The sequence below is a fragment of the Plectrocnemia conspersa genome, unplaced genomic scaffold (genome assembly GCF_051122295.1).
Source record: "Plectrocnemia conspersa isolate PC_06_02 unplaced genomic scaffold, ASM5112229v1 ptg000003l, whole genome shotgun sequence".
Lineage (NCBI taxonomy): Eukaryota > Metazoa > Arthropoda > Insecta > Trichoptera > Polycentropodidae > Plectrocnemia > Plectrocnemia conspersa.
In genome coordinates, this window is record NW_028277167.1 from 26,952,182 (window position 1) to 26,971,651 (window position 19,470).

Consider the following 19,470-nt stretch of genomic DNA (forward strand, 5'->3'; position numbering starts at 1 on the left):
GTTTAAGTGTTTTAACCAGAAATATTTGATTAAGACCTAACGGAGTGACGTTCAAGCATGGATGGAGATTTACTATACACAAAAATTTGCTATAAGGCTTTGAAGATGCTTGACTTCGTTATGCAAAGTGCGTGTCATAAAAATTTATTGTTGGTTTACGTTCAGTACGATACGTTAGTTCGTAGCACACTCGAGTATAATTTTATGAAAGCCAAGTAAAACAAAGTACTCACTCAAGAATTTTGCACAATAGCAACAGACCTTTGAAAGTAATTGATTGTCATTAATTGCCACAACTCTTTTTTCATAAACTTTGAGAAATACGCTTAGTAATAATACAGTACTATTGTTATAACTATTTACTTAGCTAATATAGCTAATTGTTTATGCACTTTAAAAATTTAATCAAAATATATTACCAACATAAACAAAATATAAAAAATACGTTGATATTATAATGTATTTCTGAACGCACAAAGGTTTCTTTATACCATTGAGGAAGGTTTCGGCTGTTCACAAAAAAACCAGAGAGACTCGATTATAATCTTACATTTTAACAATACAAAATATATCAAGAGTAATACAGAAATGATTCGAACCGAATCTATCAGCCACGAATATCCAAATACGTTTTATTTAATAGTTAAAACGGTTGATTTGTATGTAACTATTCGATTGACCCTCACACATAGGCAGCGCCTCTGTTGTCATTTTTATCAAATTTCTCAGTTAACCGCGAGCGTTCGGCGCGAACGAATAAACACGTATGTAAATCGGTTAAAATAGTATGTAGCAATATAATATAATATTATATTAACTTAAATAATATAAAACATAAGTTATTAATACAGAAAATATCATTGAAAAAATAATATTGGCACCGTAATAATAAAAAATATATTTATTATTTTAGTTGAATATTTTAAAAAGGCATTTTTAAATATAAAAAATATTATTTTTAATGTATAATTAAAAAGTTCATTGGTACATAATTCCACGTCTCATAAAAGGAAGCATTTATGATGCGCAGATAAGATCTCGTTGAAATATGGACCACAAAGTATGAAGAGGAATGCGCGCTTTTAACAGTATAATTTATTGCTTTTAAAAAATATCTCTACAATAATAAAATCAGTGCAAAATGAGCGATCGAGAAGAAGAGAGAGAACCTCTGCTGGCCAATTCTGAAGGAGGAGCAGCATCTTCCTCATTATACGTTAGTATTGTAAGTATCTTATTTATTTTTCTATGTAATGTATTTTTAATTAATATGTATCAGCTAATTAAGACTGAGCTATTGATTTCATTCACACTTTTATTGTTAATAGAGCGTGTAAGAATATTGTTGTAATTTGGCGAGCGAAATATTTTTCGCAGCGTAATCTAATGACCGAATAAAAATTATATAAGAGCATAATTAAAGAGCAGTTTTATCACATTTGAAGACGTCAGAAGAAAAAGTGGATATGCTATATTTCAAAGAACATTTTCTTAGCAAAGTTATGAGTTCATTGATAAAGTGGCAGGATTTTATAAAATAAAATCTATTAGTCAATGTTTAAACATGCATTAGATGGTTTTGAATACAATAAAAATATTGTCTCATATTATATATACAATCTACTAAAATCAAAGACTCTCAATCTTCGAAAGCAAAAACCAGTTTTCTATAATATATTTAAAGGACTTAATAGATAATCTACTCAGAAGCTCTTTTTTGACAGACTCACTTACATCAATATGAATCTTATAAATAATTTGCTGAATCAAAGAATTGTGCTATATAATGCTTAATACTAAGAAGTACTACACTTACAATACATAATTTGCAACTATAATATTTAGTTGTTTGAAAAATAAAACCTAATTTATCTAAGCCCTACATGTTGTTTAAAAGTCTCATTACATCATTTAGCAGTAGCGTAGCTATGGGGGAGGGGTGGAGGCCCCGGGCGGCACTTGCTTGGGGGCGGCATATTCGCGATGGGATCGTCTAGTATGGTTCTTAACGCTTAAGGCACTAAAACATATATAATCCACGAATAACAAGAGCTTAATTTATTATTATTAAGAAATACTGATTTTATGACCCTGTAAAAATGTATGGGAGGGGCGGCAATTTTAAGGATCGCCCTGGGTACATACCCTAGCTACGCCACTGTCATTTAGTTATTTTAGTATAGCTCTCATCATCTCATTTGTCATTATTATGTTACATATTATTATTATAAAATATGCACTTTCTATTTAGTAATCGTATATAATATAAAGTTACAAATAAAGTCGACGATTTAATGTATTTTTTTACGAAATAGTAATTTTATCTATACGTTATAAAATATAAAATATTTGTATATAATAATAAAAATTATTTATTTTTTTATATCATCAAAAATCAAAAACAATGTTTTTTTCATTTGTGCCTTTATTTTTTCATATATGTTTTAGATCAAGATTTTAAAGTAGGTCATAATATGGGCAATTTTTCATAGATCTAGAAGTGATTATTAAGCGGTGGAGCTAAACACTAACGCTATTGTATCTATATTGGCATTGCTCACATTCGTCATACCAATATGAAGGATGTGATACTTGCCTATCACATAATCACTGATACTACCTAGATAGAAGTCTCAGGAATCTCAAGAGTCGTTAATTCGACTCGTATGTCAAACAAGGTAGCAAAGACAAATCCCACTACACCTGGAGTGGAGAGGGGCGTTAACGCTCATACGGCAGAATTGGTCTGAATAAGCCCGTTCACTACTTGTGAAAGTTACTAGCAAATAAACAAGCAGTGCCAAAATATATTTATATGATCTGTACAATATAATATACACATCATAAATATTCACATGTCATGGCCATTGCCAATTAATATAATCAACAACCAAATTCATTTATTATTTAAAAAAAATATATTTGCTACTCCAATGTTTAAATAAACAAATAAATATTATTATTTTGTTTCATGTATGTTTATTTGTTTATTTTAATACTATTAAACAACAGTCATTATAAGGCGTTTAACGTGTGTGATTTTATTAGAATTAGTTGTAATGGGTTTAATGGTTCGCATTTAATTACTAGTTATTATCACGTTTTAATTACAAATTATTATAAAACCTATATAATATATCAATTATAATACAATAATATAAGAGCTTATTCTGATTTAATAATTATTGTTTTTATTTGTGCGTTTCAGGAATGTCTCGGACTCAATAAATTATTTGAAGACGTTGATGTAATTCTTTTAACTATATTTTTATGATTTAATTTATATGTTTACCTCGCGATTAGGATTATAAGTAATTATAGATTATTTACGTAAATTACGTTTATATTTTGTTAATTAGTAACATATTAGTAACATGGGATAAAAGTGAACATTTATTATTAATATTAATGTTTCATTTAACATATCAGCTTTTTAAAATTATATTCACAGTTCAATTAATATATAGATTTTCACTTAATTTTGTTGACTGCCCTGCCTATTGCAATGGTTATGTGACCATTTTATCAGGTTTAACATAAACTTATTAAGACTATATTATTTTTATTTTTCCAAACCATTAAACCCTTTACGAGTAATTAAAATTTAAACTTCATTCGCAGCTACCGTTTTGGAATCCAAGAAAGCGGAATTCGGTTCGTGCTATTTTTTCTATATATAATTTAAAAACTTTATTAAATGTTTTATGCATTATGACAAACAGGGATTAATTATTTTAGCAAAAATAAAACTCATGTATCAAACATGTCAGGCCTTTTATCCATTCCTCTATTAAAATTTTGTGTCACTGCGTTTGAATCTTTTGTAATTTATAATGCGGTTAAATTCTCAGGAATAGTTTTTATATAAATATTTTTACTATCAAGATTTGTACCATTTGGTTTTTATATAATTTCATTGCATTAAACTTAAAGTAAGTGTTGAAATTAAAATGTGAATAATAGGATAAAGTAGACATTAGTAAAATATTCATAGCATTAGTTTTTTTTCTCTGAATATACAGTATTATAAGTTCTGAAACTCCTTTGCGATAATCCCTACTTTACCTAGCTTTGATAATTGATGAGAATATTTTCACCACGACAGTGCTTTTTGTGCTTATTTAATAACATTTGCGAAATTTACTTGCTTATTCTACCTGAACTCTTGAGTATTAATGTGACTGCTTAGCAGCAGCTCTTTCATAATATCAGTCGATTCAACATAGGTTCGGTTGATTATTTCAATATTCCAAGTCGGAAGCGAAGTGATACATTTATGGTCAAATTCTATCTGTACTGATGGAAGTGAATAAGTATGCCAACGTTCTAGTTTATATACCATTGAATGTCTGACGTCTATATTTTTATCAATGCAGATCAATCGGGGTGGAACCAGACTTTTTGTGTTTGTATTATATAATGCATACGTATCTTATCAAACGTTAAAATAGCTTCTAAATTGTGGTTGTCCTCTAGAACGTGCATTTTGGGTGCGCGGTACTTGCTTGGTGGATATATTCGGCACTGACTAATTTTTGTTAAAGTAAGGTCTAACGGTTCTAGTGCAAATTTCTTTTACGCAGGATTCCGTAATTCAGAAATGAAGTGATAGTTCTGAGTTAAGTTCTGAAACAGTGATTGAGTATGTCAGTATTCTGGTATATATAAATATGAGGGAATGGGGTAAGTCGATTCTCTAATCAAAGTTGATGATTCAGGGTGGCGCCAGACTCTTTTATTTTATAGATTATATTACATATCTTATCAGACTCTTATGACGCAGATTCGAAATCGGTATATTAGACGATGCATGTCATTTTCTGGAATGCGCCATTCAGCTATTTTTTGTTCAGGTATGGTCCAAGGTTTTTAGTGCACTTGTTTGGAAATGCTAATGGATACCATAAATGTCAACTCAGATTCTTAGATAATTAAAAAAAACATTTATTAATGTTATGATCTTTTAGCGAGTCTTTTGCAACTAGTTCTGATGTTATGATTATGGGTGGTACACTATAGCATATTAACCGTAATTGGGACATCATACGATTTTTTTTTATTAATTTATTTAGATAATATAGCTAATTGTTTATACACTAATGTTTAATTTCAACATACATATAAATATAAATAGAATATAAAAAAGATTCTATTATTATAATTTATTTATTTGTTCAGGAAACCCGCTATATTTTTATTTTTTCAGATTGTCTTCGAATATTATTATACAAATTTACACCTCCATACATTATTCCCCTGGCCGTACTAATTTTTTATACCTGTTCTAAATTATTTCTATTAATAGTATTAAATCTATATGCATCTTTATTTCTTATTAAATCTAACTTATATAAAAATACTAAAAAATATTTATTTTACTATTATGTATATTTATTTTTAAGCAATTATGTTTCAACTTATTGCAATAGATTATAGTATAGAATACCCTACAGATAAAAATATTTGGTTTTAGTCTTTCATTCGTTGATAAGTAAAGACATTAAAACAATTTCCTAAATATAAAGTACTTATTTCACAATAATTTTCGAGAAAAATGTCAGCTAACTATGACTTATTCCAAATACGTAAGTTTCTTTAGTAGAATCATTTCACTTCGGTCAAAACGCCACCAGCGAGAAATTATCTAAAGTGACAGTAAACTTTTATTGAAAGCAGATATCTGTACGCCATATCGCTCGATAACTAAAGTAACTCGAGAGCCTGTCAAAAGGAAACCTTACTAAATTACAATGTATTGTATTATTCGTGAGGGACACACGCGGTAAATTAGTTTTATCACCAATCGATTCTCTCATTTGTACTTTCAGTCAAACGACAACGATGCAGAAATCGGAGATCAATCATCGAGAGGGATGTCGAGAAATCCGTCTACTACTTCCCAACAACCAGTATATGGAGCAATGTCGAACGCGAGAGCTTTGGACGTTGTGTATTCGTGGAAGAACATCAACGTGTTTTGTTCAGAGACGAGGTCGAAGAAGGGCTGTCTGTCTTTTTGTGGGAGTGAGAGTGGCCCTCCAAAGCCTATGAGGCAAATCTTAAAGAACGGTGAGACAAAAATAAAATCATAATTATTTGTATATCCGTACAGTTTGTGCAATAACGTGCAATAAGTGACAGTTTAGCTGAAAATAAAAAAATACATATAAGTATTTTTTTTATAAGTTCAGGGCGGAGTCCTGCAGGGCAGTCTATTTTTTATTGCACACCCTAATTTTATTAATATTTTTTAAATATTCTGATTCGTACACACAGTCAGCATTATATAAATCACGAAAAAATATTCTTAGAAATAGAAGATACCTCATAAAAAATGTATTTAAATATTATCTCTTGTAAGTTAATAAGGAAGATTGTTTAAAATTGCTTAAAAAAACGGAATTCTAGTCTAAGAAGAGCGCGACTTGTATATTTACAACGAATGAATCTTAAGAAAGCTTTATAGTATATTTTTAATCCAAATACTACAACAATATTAACTTCTAATCTTAAAAATCCATACCTTAATTTAACCATGATGCTTTAAAGCAGAGCGCTCCAAGTCTTCCAAAATTATTATAAATTGTTCATGTATGGCGGGTACTCAGACAGCTTATCTCGAACTGGCGTATTAGTTATAAATCAATAAAAATTGAGTTCAAAGCGGATGCTTAGGCAACAGAAACTGCTCGTGAAGTAAGCGGTCTTAATGTGGGGTTTTCAAAGAACCAAAGGGGAGAGAAAAGACGGAACAGAGGAGAAGGTCTTGCTCGTCTTAATAACGAACAAATTAGGTTTAAATAATCTAACAGTTTTAAGCCACCTAAAACCGCTTGGAAATTAAAAAAATAAAATTATAATTCCTAGTGGCTCGAAGGTGCCGGCTGAGTTGGACCAAAATCTGATGAATGAAGTGGAAAGGCTACTTTTATTTATAAATATTGTAATAATATTTTTTACTAAATAGACATTTTATTTCGATCGCATTTTTTTATGATAGTGTCTGGGGAGGCGTGGCCTGGAGAGCTTCTGGCAATTATGGGATCTTCTGGAGCCGGAAAAACAACTTTGCTCAACACATTGACTTTCAGATCGGGCAGAGAATTGGTAGTCGGTGGGACCAGAGCTCTTGGGAAAAGACCCATGACAGCCACATATTTAACGTCTCTTTCAGCGTATGTGCAACAGCAAGATTTGTTCATTGGCACTCTCACCGTCAGAGAGCATCTGATCTTTCAGGTTTGTTCTTTGAAACAATTCGAGTGTGAGCCATTAATTATTTAATGTTTTTTTATTTACAGTCTTTAGTACGAATGGATAAATCACTAACATACTCGAAAAAAATACAGCGAGTCAACAAAGTCATATCAGAAGTAATTTTTTTCTTGTTGTATATTTTTAAATGTTATGTAAGGCCTGACCTAATTTTTTTTTTTAATAGTTGGCGTTGACTAAGTGTCAGTATACTATGATAGGCATCCCGGGGCGCCTAAAAGGCATTTCTGGAGGCGAAATGAAGAGATTATCCTTCGCATCCGAAGTCTTAACTGATCCTCCGTTGATGTTCTGCGATGAACCTACCTCTGGCTTAGACTCTTTCATGGCTCAAAACGTTGTTCAGGTAAGTTTTTTTTATATATGTTTTCTGTATAGATGGAGCGTTTTAGGAGAATTATCTTGCTTAGGTTTTGAAAGGATTGGCAATGAAAGGCAAAACGGTCATCTGCACCATTCACCAGCCTTCTTCCATACTCTACGGCATGTTCGATAAGCTTCTACTCATGGCGGAAGGGAGAGTAGCTTTCTTGGGCACTCCTGATCAAGCGTCGACATTCTTCAACGACATCGGGTCCCCCTGTCCGAAAAATTACAACCCTGCTGACTTCTACATCCAAGAATTAGCCGTGATACATTCGCGAGAAATTGAATCGCGACAGAGGATAGACGACATTTGTGATACTTTTAAGAAATCTCCGCAAGGTGTCAAGTTAGAGAGCGCGAACGCTATATCGGACGAGGTGAGTAGTATTCTTGGGTGTAACAAGGCTATTATCTTATTAAAGATTTCTTCAAAACTTAGGCTGTGACTTGGGATATTGATGACACTTGGTCGGGTAACCAAAAGGCAGGATCTGCCTATAGGGTTTCTTGGTTTTCTCAGTTCGCGGCAGTACTGTGGAGATCTTATAAGAGCATCAGCAAAGAGCCGCTGTTGATCAAAGTGAGACTGATACAAACCATCGTAAGTACTTGATTAATTGTTCTTGATATATAATAGTTAAGCTACAGTATATAGTAATATATTTTTGTTGCAGTTAGTTTCTGGGCTCATAGGACTTATCTATTTCGGACAAAAGTTAAATCAAGACGGCGTGATGAATATCAACGGGGCTCTTTTCATATTCATTACCAATATGACGTTTCAGAACATATTCGCTGTAATAAACGTAAGAACTGGTCCTTGCGTTTCCAATTAGTCTGATTTGTTTTCTATTAATCCAGATGCATATTTTTCTTGCAGGTATTCTGCGCCGAGTTGAATCTGTTCTTGCGAGAAAACAGATCGGGACTTTATAGAACCGACGTATACTTTCTGGCGAAGACCATAGCTGAAATTCCTATATTTATTATATGCCCTATAGTTTTCATTGCGATATGTTACTACATGGTGGGAATGAATCCAGATCCAATTAGGTTCTTGTGGGCCAATCTGATCATCATTATGGTGACTACTGTGGCTACGTCGTTCGGTATGTAACAATTATATATTACAAGATCTTTCTTAACTTAATAATAAGCAGGATTAGCCGAGCACACACGTACGGATTTGCCCTATTTGAGTGAGAGATGAGATGCGTTCCGCACGCCTTTATCTCACACTCATTCTCCTCACTTAGCACGCGAGCGAGCGAAAGGGAAAGTATCTCACTATACGCGCCTGATTACATGAAAAAATTATTACATTATATTTTATGCAAAAAATATTTACTTTATTATAAATATAAACATTTTCGCACATTATTTTTTGAACAAAATGCATTTTGCCTATTCTCCGTCGCCCTCCAAATTCCCCTAGAGCCAGCATTGCCCACTTTGAGATCCTATGATTAAAATTTTTTTTTTTATTTAAATTAAAATTGTGGATTTTTACTGTACGATAAATTTACGGTATTATAGTGGCAATATATGCTTAGTATTTTTTTAATGATATTTTATATAATTATTGATTTTAATCTTTTTTATGGCCATGTATGACGTGTAGTGTTCTTTATGTAAAGATTTTCATGACTAGAGATTCTAATGCAAAGATTTGGATATTCGAGTACCGAATATTGTAACCCGTTTTTAAACTATTTTCTTAAATATTTGCCCAGATATTTGTTCATATTTGCAGCGAAATATTTAGATTTTTTTAATTTATAAAATCACCAAAAACCGAACAACTCATAAAATGCGGTTTATTATTTTTTAAGTCGTTGTGTATTACAGGTAGTCATATTTTATTCTTATGTGCCGCTGCTTAATCTACAGCCAAATTTTGCCCCCTTTGACTTTGCGATATTTATATTATTATGTTTACGTTGATAATAATAGCCGTGATTATGACAACTAATAGCCGTCAAACAAAATAATGAAGAAAAAACACTTTGTGACTGCAGAAATTCCATAAATTACTCATATTTCCCGATTAATATTGTGAAGTTGTAGACTTTTTCAAGTTTTTTATCTTCTTATATCAATATGGATTTGGTTATATTTAATATTAATAAGATATTTTTTTAGCATACTTTGCCAGCAGATATAATAAAAAAAAAATTTTCGACTTTAAATTTTAAAACACTAGCGCTATTATTTTAAAAATTAAAATGAATAGTTTTGATACTTTTCAATCATATGTTTATAACATGTATGTGTATTAACCTTAGATACAAAAATGTTTATTTTTATTTGTTTTATGCATCGTATTGTTGATTTTATCATTTTTCATGGCTACGTATGACGCGTGGTTTACATGAATTCAATTAAATACTAAAAATGTATGGTTCATATACTTTTTAAATTTATATAAATATATACCAATCGATATTAAATAATTCTCCTCTTCTTTACTGTGATGTACACCGAGTGTACGTGTTATCTTGTTATGAAAATATCTCCATAAATATGACAAATAAAATGTTCAAATTTATTTTGCGAAATGTCTACGATTTATAAATAATTATAATAAAAATATATTTTTCTAGTATTTTAATGGGCGAATATACTAAAACATTTAAATAAAAAACAGGGGAAAATACCAATGATAGATTTTCAATCAGAATGTAATTTTATTAGTTTAGTGATAAATATTGATTGTTTTGTATTAAGCTATTAAAATTAAACTGATTTTTCTGTCTTACTATTATTTATATTATATCATAGAAAAATAGAGCTATTAAAACATTTGACTTGTGATATTTATAAAAAAAAACTTATTTCAAAACTAGTTTCTTAAAGGCCGATAACGTGAAAAAATGTCTTTAAATGGACATAATATGATAATGACGATAGAAATAAAAATAAAACTAGTTTTCATTATACTAATGAGAATTATGTGAATGTTATAATGTTGCGAGAAGAATTTTATTATACTGTTGAAAGGCTCTGGAATTATGAGTTGCGAATAAATGTGAAATATTATATATGCAGTTGAGAGTCACTGTTTGATAGATGCATGCAAACGTCATTGCAATTTCTCAGGACTATTCCGCCAATTATAAAAATGTCGACCGCAGAATTTCATATTGCGTGTAATCGATACAAGTAACCCGAAGACATCTCGATATGCTTATTCAATGCTCTCCTTTCAACCTTGAACGAACTTCTCGCGAGATCTCGATGCAGCTCAAAATGTTACATCAGATTTAGTTATCTCAAAATTATTTTCTTGGCTTTAAAATGTATTTTCTTGAATGTGTAAATGCCCGTTTCGATGCTAGTTAAAAGATTTTAACTCTTACACCTATCAAGAAACCCAAGAAAATGTACTGTATATGATTTTAGGCTACATGGTGTCGTGCTTTTGCGGAAAGGTGAATATGGCTTTGACGGCAGGTCCGCCTCTGGTCATACCGTTCATGCTCTTCGGTGGTTTCTTCTTGAATAACGCGTAAGCATAATAAAAGTCATGTGAATAGAGCATGTTTTGGATGAGAATTTTAATTTATTTCGTTAGATCTGTTCCTTGGTTTTTCGCATGGCTATCGCACTTATCTTGGTTCAAGTATGGCAACGAGGCTCTCATGGTTAACCAATGGTCTAACATTGAAGAAATTCAGTGCACCAGGATAACCGCTGTATGTCCTGCCAATGGACAAGTCGTTTTGGACTCGTTGAACTTCTCAGAGGTAAGTTTGAATATTATAAATCCAGTATATTTTATTATTTTCGGCTTTTCTTCAGTATGTCCAAATCTATGTATGTCCAAAGAACTCGAGAATTCACTTTTTGCATATCTATACTATACTATCTCTTATATTAAAAATATTTAGAAAATTAATATATGATTCTATAACACAGCTAGCAACATAAGTGAATTCAGAAAACAGTAGTGCCCATTCAGGCGTTCCAGTATCATTTTTCATATACAGCTTTATCTCAGATCATAAAAAAATGCATATGCATTTTTAACTAATTAAATAGATTATTTTATTTAAACATCTTTCTATTTAGCATTTTTGTCAACGTAATAGATAGTTTGGTATATACTGAATATGAATTGATTGATTTGCATGTTTATGTTTTTTCTGATTTTTTTCTTAGGATATGTTCTACTACGATCTTATTTATCTGGCCGCTTTGGTAGCTGCTTTTAGGATTTTGGCTTTTACAGCTCTTTTAGTAAGAGCTTACAGAAACGACGTATGAAAATGTTCACGAAAATCAAGCCATAAGACACCAAAAAACGTGTTAATTTTCCAACATTTTTTCCTGTTAAATTTATAAGTAATGAAATGTTATACAATGATATATATTAATTTATAATCTGACGTCAAATTAATTATTATTATTATTATTATAATTATTATATTATATTATATATTATTAATGAATAAATTATGGGATGTTAATTAAATATGATTATAATATATCAAAATATAATGACTTTTTTGTAAGCGACACGTTAAAATTAAGTATTGACTTTGAAATTGTATTATTAAATAAATTGTTTAATTATCTTTATCACTCGTTTTATTCATTAAACACTTTTTTCCAATAAAATGTTCGGTTATCTTGTTTTATTATGAAAGTTATGTACGCATCGTTCCTTTCAAAAATAAACGAGATAATTATGGTGATTTATCTGTAAAAGTATTTTCGACAGTTATACAAAACATGCGTATTTGACCTTTTATATCCGCGCATCGAATAAATATAGTTTATTTTTAACTATGTAACATGTATAACCTCAAAAATTAGTAGTGAACTCTGTATGATAACACGCATGTGTGTTTTAACCCAAAATAATCGTATAAGAAGTAGTGGAATAACGATATGACGCTTTAATTTCCTTTCCAGCGCAATTAAAGCTTTTAAATGCATATTTATTGTTGGTCTAGCACGTGTTTAAATGCAAAATAATGAAGTAATTGCGTATTTTTAAGATAAGCCTATCGTTTCATGTACATGTTACTATAATATTCATGATCCGATAAGAAAAGAATGGTGATATCAGTTACAGCTCGTCTATGGAAATGGAGGAAAGACAAAATTTCTCCAACAATAAGTAATCTAAAACATTACCGCAGCTAATTACTTATCAATTTGTATGGTTTTTGACCATGTCATTAAAAATCTATGATACAAACGACAATAGTTTAGCTTTATAATAAACATTAAATATGTGCAGAGTACCCAAAATCGCACAATAGCCACGCAGGATTCAAAGGTGAACAATTACAATCGTGCTACAAACTGACCATTATGACTCACTGCGCTATGATGACCTTTATTTATATTTCCTAACATCTCTATATTTTAGGAAAATATTGTTAAAATATTTTTTTGTTATTATTTAAATATATAAAAAAATATTTAAATCTAATTTATATTTCTGTAACTTATTTAAATTAATAATTGGATGTTAATATCACGGTCTACATGTTATAAACTAGAACTCTGATAACAATATTAATCATTGGCCTCTTAATTGTGAATGAGAGCAGTACTTTGTTGTTTTATTCTTGCTTTTAATAAACATATTTAGACTTTTATAAAATTATTAATTCTATAAAAAAGTGTACATTTTATTGGTGTGAAAATGCAATTGGCAGGATTCTCAAAGGTAATCAAATAAATATTGTCTCTGTATCCTGTATTATACTTCAACTATGTAGTTTAAGAAGCACTGATCTAGTGATAGCGAATTAAATTCTATGCAAATAGTTTTACATTATCACTTGTACTATCTTCTATGCGCATGAGCCAAGTTTGTGATAAGAAAAACCGTTCTTCAGCAGTTCAGTTGGTTTCATGAAATAGTTGTAAGTTTTCACTGCCAAGATCGTGGGTCATCGTGCGGAATTATATACATAGTTGACATTCGTGTGATATCGAATATCAAGTGAAGTTGTATTTGAAAGTTTCTCGTCAAACATTGGCGTCCTATGAAGGGGGCAAAAATAAATATTAAACAATGTACTATCCTGGCGAATCGTTGCTTGATTATTACATTCCAATGAGAACTATAACCGTGAGTAACCTTTTATTGTTTGAATTACGTTTTAAAGCAGTTTACTTGATTTATATTTATGATTTGTTCTACGAGTCCAACTTGTCTAACTGTACTTGGGTTCTACGAGTCCAACCCAACGGGGGGACACCCAGCTTTTGCCAGCCGGATGAGTGAGACCTACCCCCCGTAGTACTACATATTATCAGAGTCTCGTTAGTATTTCTCTCGAGCGCACGAGGAGACGTTTACAATACCACCCCACTGATCTTCGGGGGATGTTTATGCTGCCTCAGTCGCAGCCTTGGCCCTCGGTTCCCAAAGGGTCGAGCCCTTTGGCCTGCTTGCGATCATCTGCGATGCTTTGATCGTCATAAGTAGCATATCGCATACCTCTGACGGCCAGTCCGAAAGTTTACTTCCTCTCAAGGGTTTGGGGTTTAACCTCAAGAGGGGTTCCTCGCTCTCCCACACTATTATCGGCTTGGTGTCAGTGTCAGGTATCGATGTCAAATGCAGAAGAATCATTTTATGGTTCCCGCGAGTGGCTTTGACGAATGGTTTACGTATTTATTTGAACCAACTATACCGTATGGTCATTTCCCGATCCTCTATTGCACTCCTTTATCATCTTATGTGTATTTATACAGGGAGTAATCCAAAAATCACTACTGACTAGCCAACTTTTGCCCTCTTCCCTAAAAAAATCTGAAATGACGTCTCTGATTCTAAACCAGAAATTCTTGGGTTATCCCTCAAAGAAAATATAAAAAAGCAGTATTAAATTTATCCCGAAAATTATTAAGAATATTATTTTCTGTTAATGTAAGGTCCAACGGGCTTAGCGAAATTTTTATATACAAAATTTTTAAGTCTCAATGTGACATTGTACTCATATTCACAAATATTTATTTAAGTTTAAGAAAATATCAAGTTTTATTTAATATTGCAGCAAAATATCTCATAAATTATTAATTATTAGATAATATATGTATATTATTGGTTTTGTGATTTTACTTATTTAAACTACTTCCATTTCTTATTTTGTAGAAAAAAATATGCTGGATTTCATCCAGCTTATTATAAGCCAGAGATCATCATTTGCTGATGTGAATTTCTTACTACAATACAAATTTTATTATTAGCTTTTGAGTTACACATTAATAATTTATAATCATTAATTAATATATTTTTACGTACAGCACTGGATTTTTGAAAGGCTTCCTTGAACGCCTCCCCGCCACTTCTCCACCACCATATCTGTTGGACTCAGTTTGCACCAAGTAACATGAGAGCATGTTATCTGTGTGGATTTCATTTTAAGCCTACATTATATAAATATATTTAACCATATTAATCTATGACTACTTAAATAAAATCAATAATTAAACATAATTTAATCATGACTCAAGACATTCCTCTATTGGAAACAATAATAAACACCACTAAAACTGCTATAAACGGCTTCGCAGTAATATTCTTATATAATGTTAATATTAAGTTAATATGTTTAATTTATATATTTGTGATTTCATAGCAGAATGGAGAACATCATTTATCTTTGGGGAGGAGCTACTCAGAATGGGCCCCGGATCGAGATGGAGCAACTCTCGTTTGGCGAGATCTTAGTGTATACGCTCACCATCGGCAGCAAAAAAACTTCAAAAAGATTGTGAATAATGGTTAGTTTATTTATTTGTTTTAAAAACCATGCTTCTGCTTTTATAACCTGTTAATAATGTTTTAGTGAATGGCGCTGTTAAACCAGGAAATCTAGTAGCATTGATGGGATCTAGTGGGGCTGGAAAAAGTACACTTATGAGTGCTCTAGCTTATAGAAATCCAGGTATGTATAAAATATACACATACATCATTGAACGTAATATTAAGGCACCCTTCAAAATATCCTAAATATTAAGTAGTTTTATCAAATAAGCATCTTATTGTTTAGTCTAGAAAAGAAAACTTTTCATTTCTGTTATTTATGTATTCATTTATATTGAATATTATGCAAAAGTTTTATAAATGCCGAAAAAGCATACTTTGAATGAAGTTCAAAGAGTGAATATTACAGCGCAGTAGTAAGAAGCATGTTCATGTGCAAGGCTCACATAAATAAAACCTTGTTTTCAATGTTGAAATCCACTTTTTTTAATATCTTTTGGAAAATAACCCTAAATATAGTCCTTGCAACTGAATTCAGCCGCAGCTCAATCAACTTGCTCAAATACTTAACAATCTTATGCATTATATCCAACGTTGTATAGCTTTGTCTTCCATTACATAATTGGGTAACACATGCTTTCCTTCAAACAGCCGGATTTAGAAGTGATGGAGATATCTTGGTAAATGGAAGAACTTTAGGTAATTACATGCATCGTTTAAGTGGCTACATGCATCAAGATGATCTATTTCTTGGATGTCTGACGGTCGAAGAACACTTATTTTTTATGTCACAACTCAAAATGGATAGAAGAAATTCCAGAAAAGACAAGAACAAATTGGTAGAACAACTATTGCAAGAAGTTGGTTTGCAACATGTACGACATTCTCGGATCGGTCAAGAAGGAGATGAAAAGTTAATATCAGGTGGTGAGAAGAAACGGCTTGCGTTTGCCACTGAAGTAAGATTTCATGTAATTATAATAAAGATTTTGATATACCTAATGTGATTATTTGTTTTAGCTACTAACAAATCCAATTATATTGTTCTGCGATGAACCGACGACCGGGTTAGATTCGTTCACAGCACAAAAGTTGGTGAGAATGATGAAAAAGTTGGCCGTCGATGGTAGAACGATTGTATGCACAATACATCAACCTTCATCAGAACTGTTTTCAATGTTTGATCAACTATTATTAGTGGCTGATGGAAGAATTGCTTTTAGTGGAACTCCTCAAAATGCATTAAACTTTTTTGAAAGGTAAAATATTACTGCGTGTCTAAAAGTTTATTTAAAATTTGTGATATGGATATTATATTCACATTGATCTAACTCTTGCTAGATGAATTATTCTATAACTGAATATGAAATATGTATATGTTATGTTTCAAATGGTATACAAACATCCTTATGACGTATAAGAAAATGTCTCATTTCAAATTAAATACTATTATGTGTGTGTTTTTGATATTTTATTACTATATTCATAGTACTTTATATACTCTGGAGTGCCACAATGTTCAAATCTTGGTCCACTGCTATTTCTTCTGCTTATGGAAGTCAAATACATCCATTAAAAGATGATTCAAATTTGATGTGAAGATGTGCTTTTGTGATTAGTCACTCTCAAAATTATTGAATGTTCCAAAATTATGATTTCACCAGTGCTTTGTTTGGCAATGCACCTTTGCTATTATGGTCAGTTATGTGGGTAGTCCCACAGTTTGTACATATAATAATTATATTGTCTTATATATAATTGTTATACATAGTTGTAGCAAAGTGTTTTTATGTGCAACTTACACGTGTTTGTAATATAAATTAAAAAAATTGTATTGGTCATTGGCCAACAGGCTGGAACGAAGTGTCGCCATAGTTAGGTTAAGTAGATTATTTTTTAACTATCTTCCTATTATACTTAATTCATTATTTAAGCTATCGCAACTTCTATAACATTATCACCTATGCAATATATTAATGTGTCGTTGCAAAAAGATGTATCTTACATTTTTCAATATTATTAATTATTTCATTATTATACACTATAAACAACAATTTCGACCCCTGTGGTAAACCGTGAGATATTATTTTCTCTTTGGAATAAGCATTTATTTTAACTTATTGCTTTCTCTTTTTTAAATAATTATCAAACCATCTTAAAACTATTTCACTTATACCTCTAATCTCTAATTTCTTTAAAATTATACTTCTGTCTATTGTTTCGAAAGCTCTCTTGACCTTTTACGTGAATATGCTTTTATAGTCACTTTTGTTTCACGATAGACATCACTTTCAGTTAGGTTAGAATTTGATTAATATTAAGGGATACGTATTATTAAATAAAAATTATAAAAATAATATTTTAAAGGTGTTAATTAAGTTACTTAATAAATGTCGTTGATGTTTTATTTGCACTTTAGCATAAATTTGTTTAATATATTTTTAGTAATGGTTATACGTGTCCAAAAGATTACAACCCAGCTGATTTCTTCATAAGTACATTAGCTTCCACTCCGGGATCTGAAGACGCAGCCAGAGCCACAATAAAAAGGATTTGCGACGTATTTTCAGTTAGCGACGCTGCGAAAGAATTAGAATGCATCATACAATTAGAAATTCACATGATGAAAACGTCAAAGGTTATATTATATCTAATGGATTATTTTTATTTTTGTAATATTAAAGAAATATTTTTTATAGGACGCTTATATAAAACGTAAGAGTGATTTTAAAGAAGCATTTTGGTGGACTAAACTATATTGGCTAACGTATAGAAGTCTTCTTCAAGTTTTGAGAGACAAATCGGTGCAAACTTTTAGGACCGTACAAAAAATTGTAAGGCTTTTCTATTCCTATTTTCTTGAATACTTTAAAGGAGAGATTTTATTATTACTACACTTGCAATCAATATCAATAACATAAATATATTTACAAATGTACTTACCGTTATAAAATGTTATAGGCAATAGGTATAATGGCAGGATTATGTTTCGTTGGAACTGATTTCTTAACTCAATACGGTATACAATCCGTACAAGGAGCTTTGTTCATATTGATATCAGAAAACACATTCACTCCAATGTATTCAACAATAGCAATATTTCCACAAGAGTTTCCGTTGTTAGTGAGAGAGTATCGCTCCGGTTTATATTCAACGGGAACGTATTATGTAGCTAAAATGTTTTCATTGGTAAATTTATGAATTAATAATTATAAATATAATTTGATTAATAATACTAATAGAACGGTTTAGTTTCCAGGCTTGATATTAGAACCAGCTCTATTCGGAGTTGTATTATATTGGCTAGCAGGACTTCGAGCTACTCCGTATGCATTTTTCATGACAATGATTATATCAGCAATGGTTATGAATGTTTCAACAGCTTGTGGTAGTTATATTTGCTATATATTTATTATCCAAGTACATAACATATAATAAATTGTAACTCATACTTCAGGGTGTATGTTTTCGTGCGCATTTGAGTCAATATCATTAGCAATGGCTTACTTGATACCGTTCGATTACACTTTGATGATAACATCTGGATTGTTTATTAAATTAAGGTAAATTGCAGAAATCATTATGAAATTTTTCATCAAATTATCTTTAATTGATATTTATAGCTCTTTACCTGTATATGCATCGTGGTTGCAATATCTATCTTGGTTGATGTATTCAAATGAAGCCATGACGATCATTCAATGGCAAGATATAACTAATATAAGTATGTCTGTTATTCTCATACTATTAATTGTTTGGTGAATTTATTATACTTACATGTGCTTTCTTCTAGCTTGTATAAATGAAGAGCCAAACTTACCTTGTTTGAGAGACGGTCGACAGGTTATTGAAAATTATAGTTTTTCAGAGTCGCACTTTTATAGAAACATTATTGCAATGGTGGTGCTTTATTTTGTATTTCATTTATTGGCATTCACATTCTTGAACCGCCGAACAAAGAAAAAGTAAATTTATATTAAATACCTGGATATATATATATTAAAGTGATTTTTTATTATTATACAATATTTTATATTATTAATTTTAATATTATAAAATAAATTTGTTTGACTTATTACTGTTTAATTTTATAG

The 19,470-nt window shown here is 30.9% G+C and overlaps 2 protein-coding genes across 4 annotated transcripts; both read left to right on the forward strand.

Annotated features, from left to right (window-relative positions):
- Positions 1-725: 725 nt before the first annotated feature.
- w (eye pigment precursor family transporter white) lies at positions 726-12,222 on the forward strand. Its single transcript, XM_088182854.1, has 12 exons — positions 726-1,225; positions 5,829-6,069; positions 7,001-7,239; positions 7,302-7,373; positions 7,442-7,621; positions 7,686-8,018; positions 8,081-8,242; positions 8,316-8,447; positions 8,522-8,750; positions 11,044-11,149; positions 11,216-11,387; positions 11,803-12,222. The coding sequence occupies exons 1-12, from the start codon at positions 1,142-1,144 to the stop codon at positions 11,905-11,907; spliced, it is 2,055 nt and encodes a 684-aa protein (XP_088038980.1). The 5' UTR covers positions 726-1,141; the 3' UTR covers positions 11,908-12,222.
- Positions 12,223-13,201: 979 nt separating this feature from the next.
- On the forward strand, positions 13,202-19,451 carry st (ATP-binding cassette transporter scarlet). 3 transcript variants are annotated; one of them, XM_088183360.1, is made up of 12 exons: positions 13,202-13,324; positions 15,249-15,393; positions 15,459-15,557; positions 16,028-16,335; positions 16,397-16,635; positions 17,822-18,014; positions 18,076-18,210; positions 18,338-18,565; positions 18,629-18,764; positions 18,834-18,939; positions 19,000-19,100; positions 19,170-19,451. In XM_088183360.1, the coding sequence occupies exons 1-12, from the start codon at positions 13,301-13,303 to the stop codon at positions 19,343-19,345; spliced, it is 1,890 nt and encodes a 629-aa protein (XP_088039486.1). In that variant the 5' UTR covers positions 13,202-13,300; the 3' UTR covers positions 19,346-19,451. The 3 variants fall into 3 exon arrangements, with proteins under 3 accessions (XP_088039486.1, XP_088039484.1, XP_088039485.1); XM_088183358.1 differs by lacking the exon at positions 13,202-13,324 and adding an exon at positions 14,980-15,182; XM_088183359.1 differs by lacking the exon at positions 13,202-13,324 and adding an exon at positions 14,980-15,182 and having other exon boundaries at positions 15,252-15,393.
- Positions 19,452-19,470: the final 19 nt, after the last annotated feature.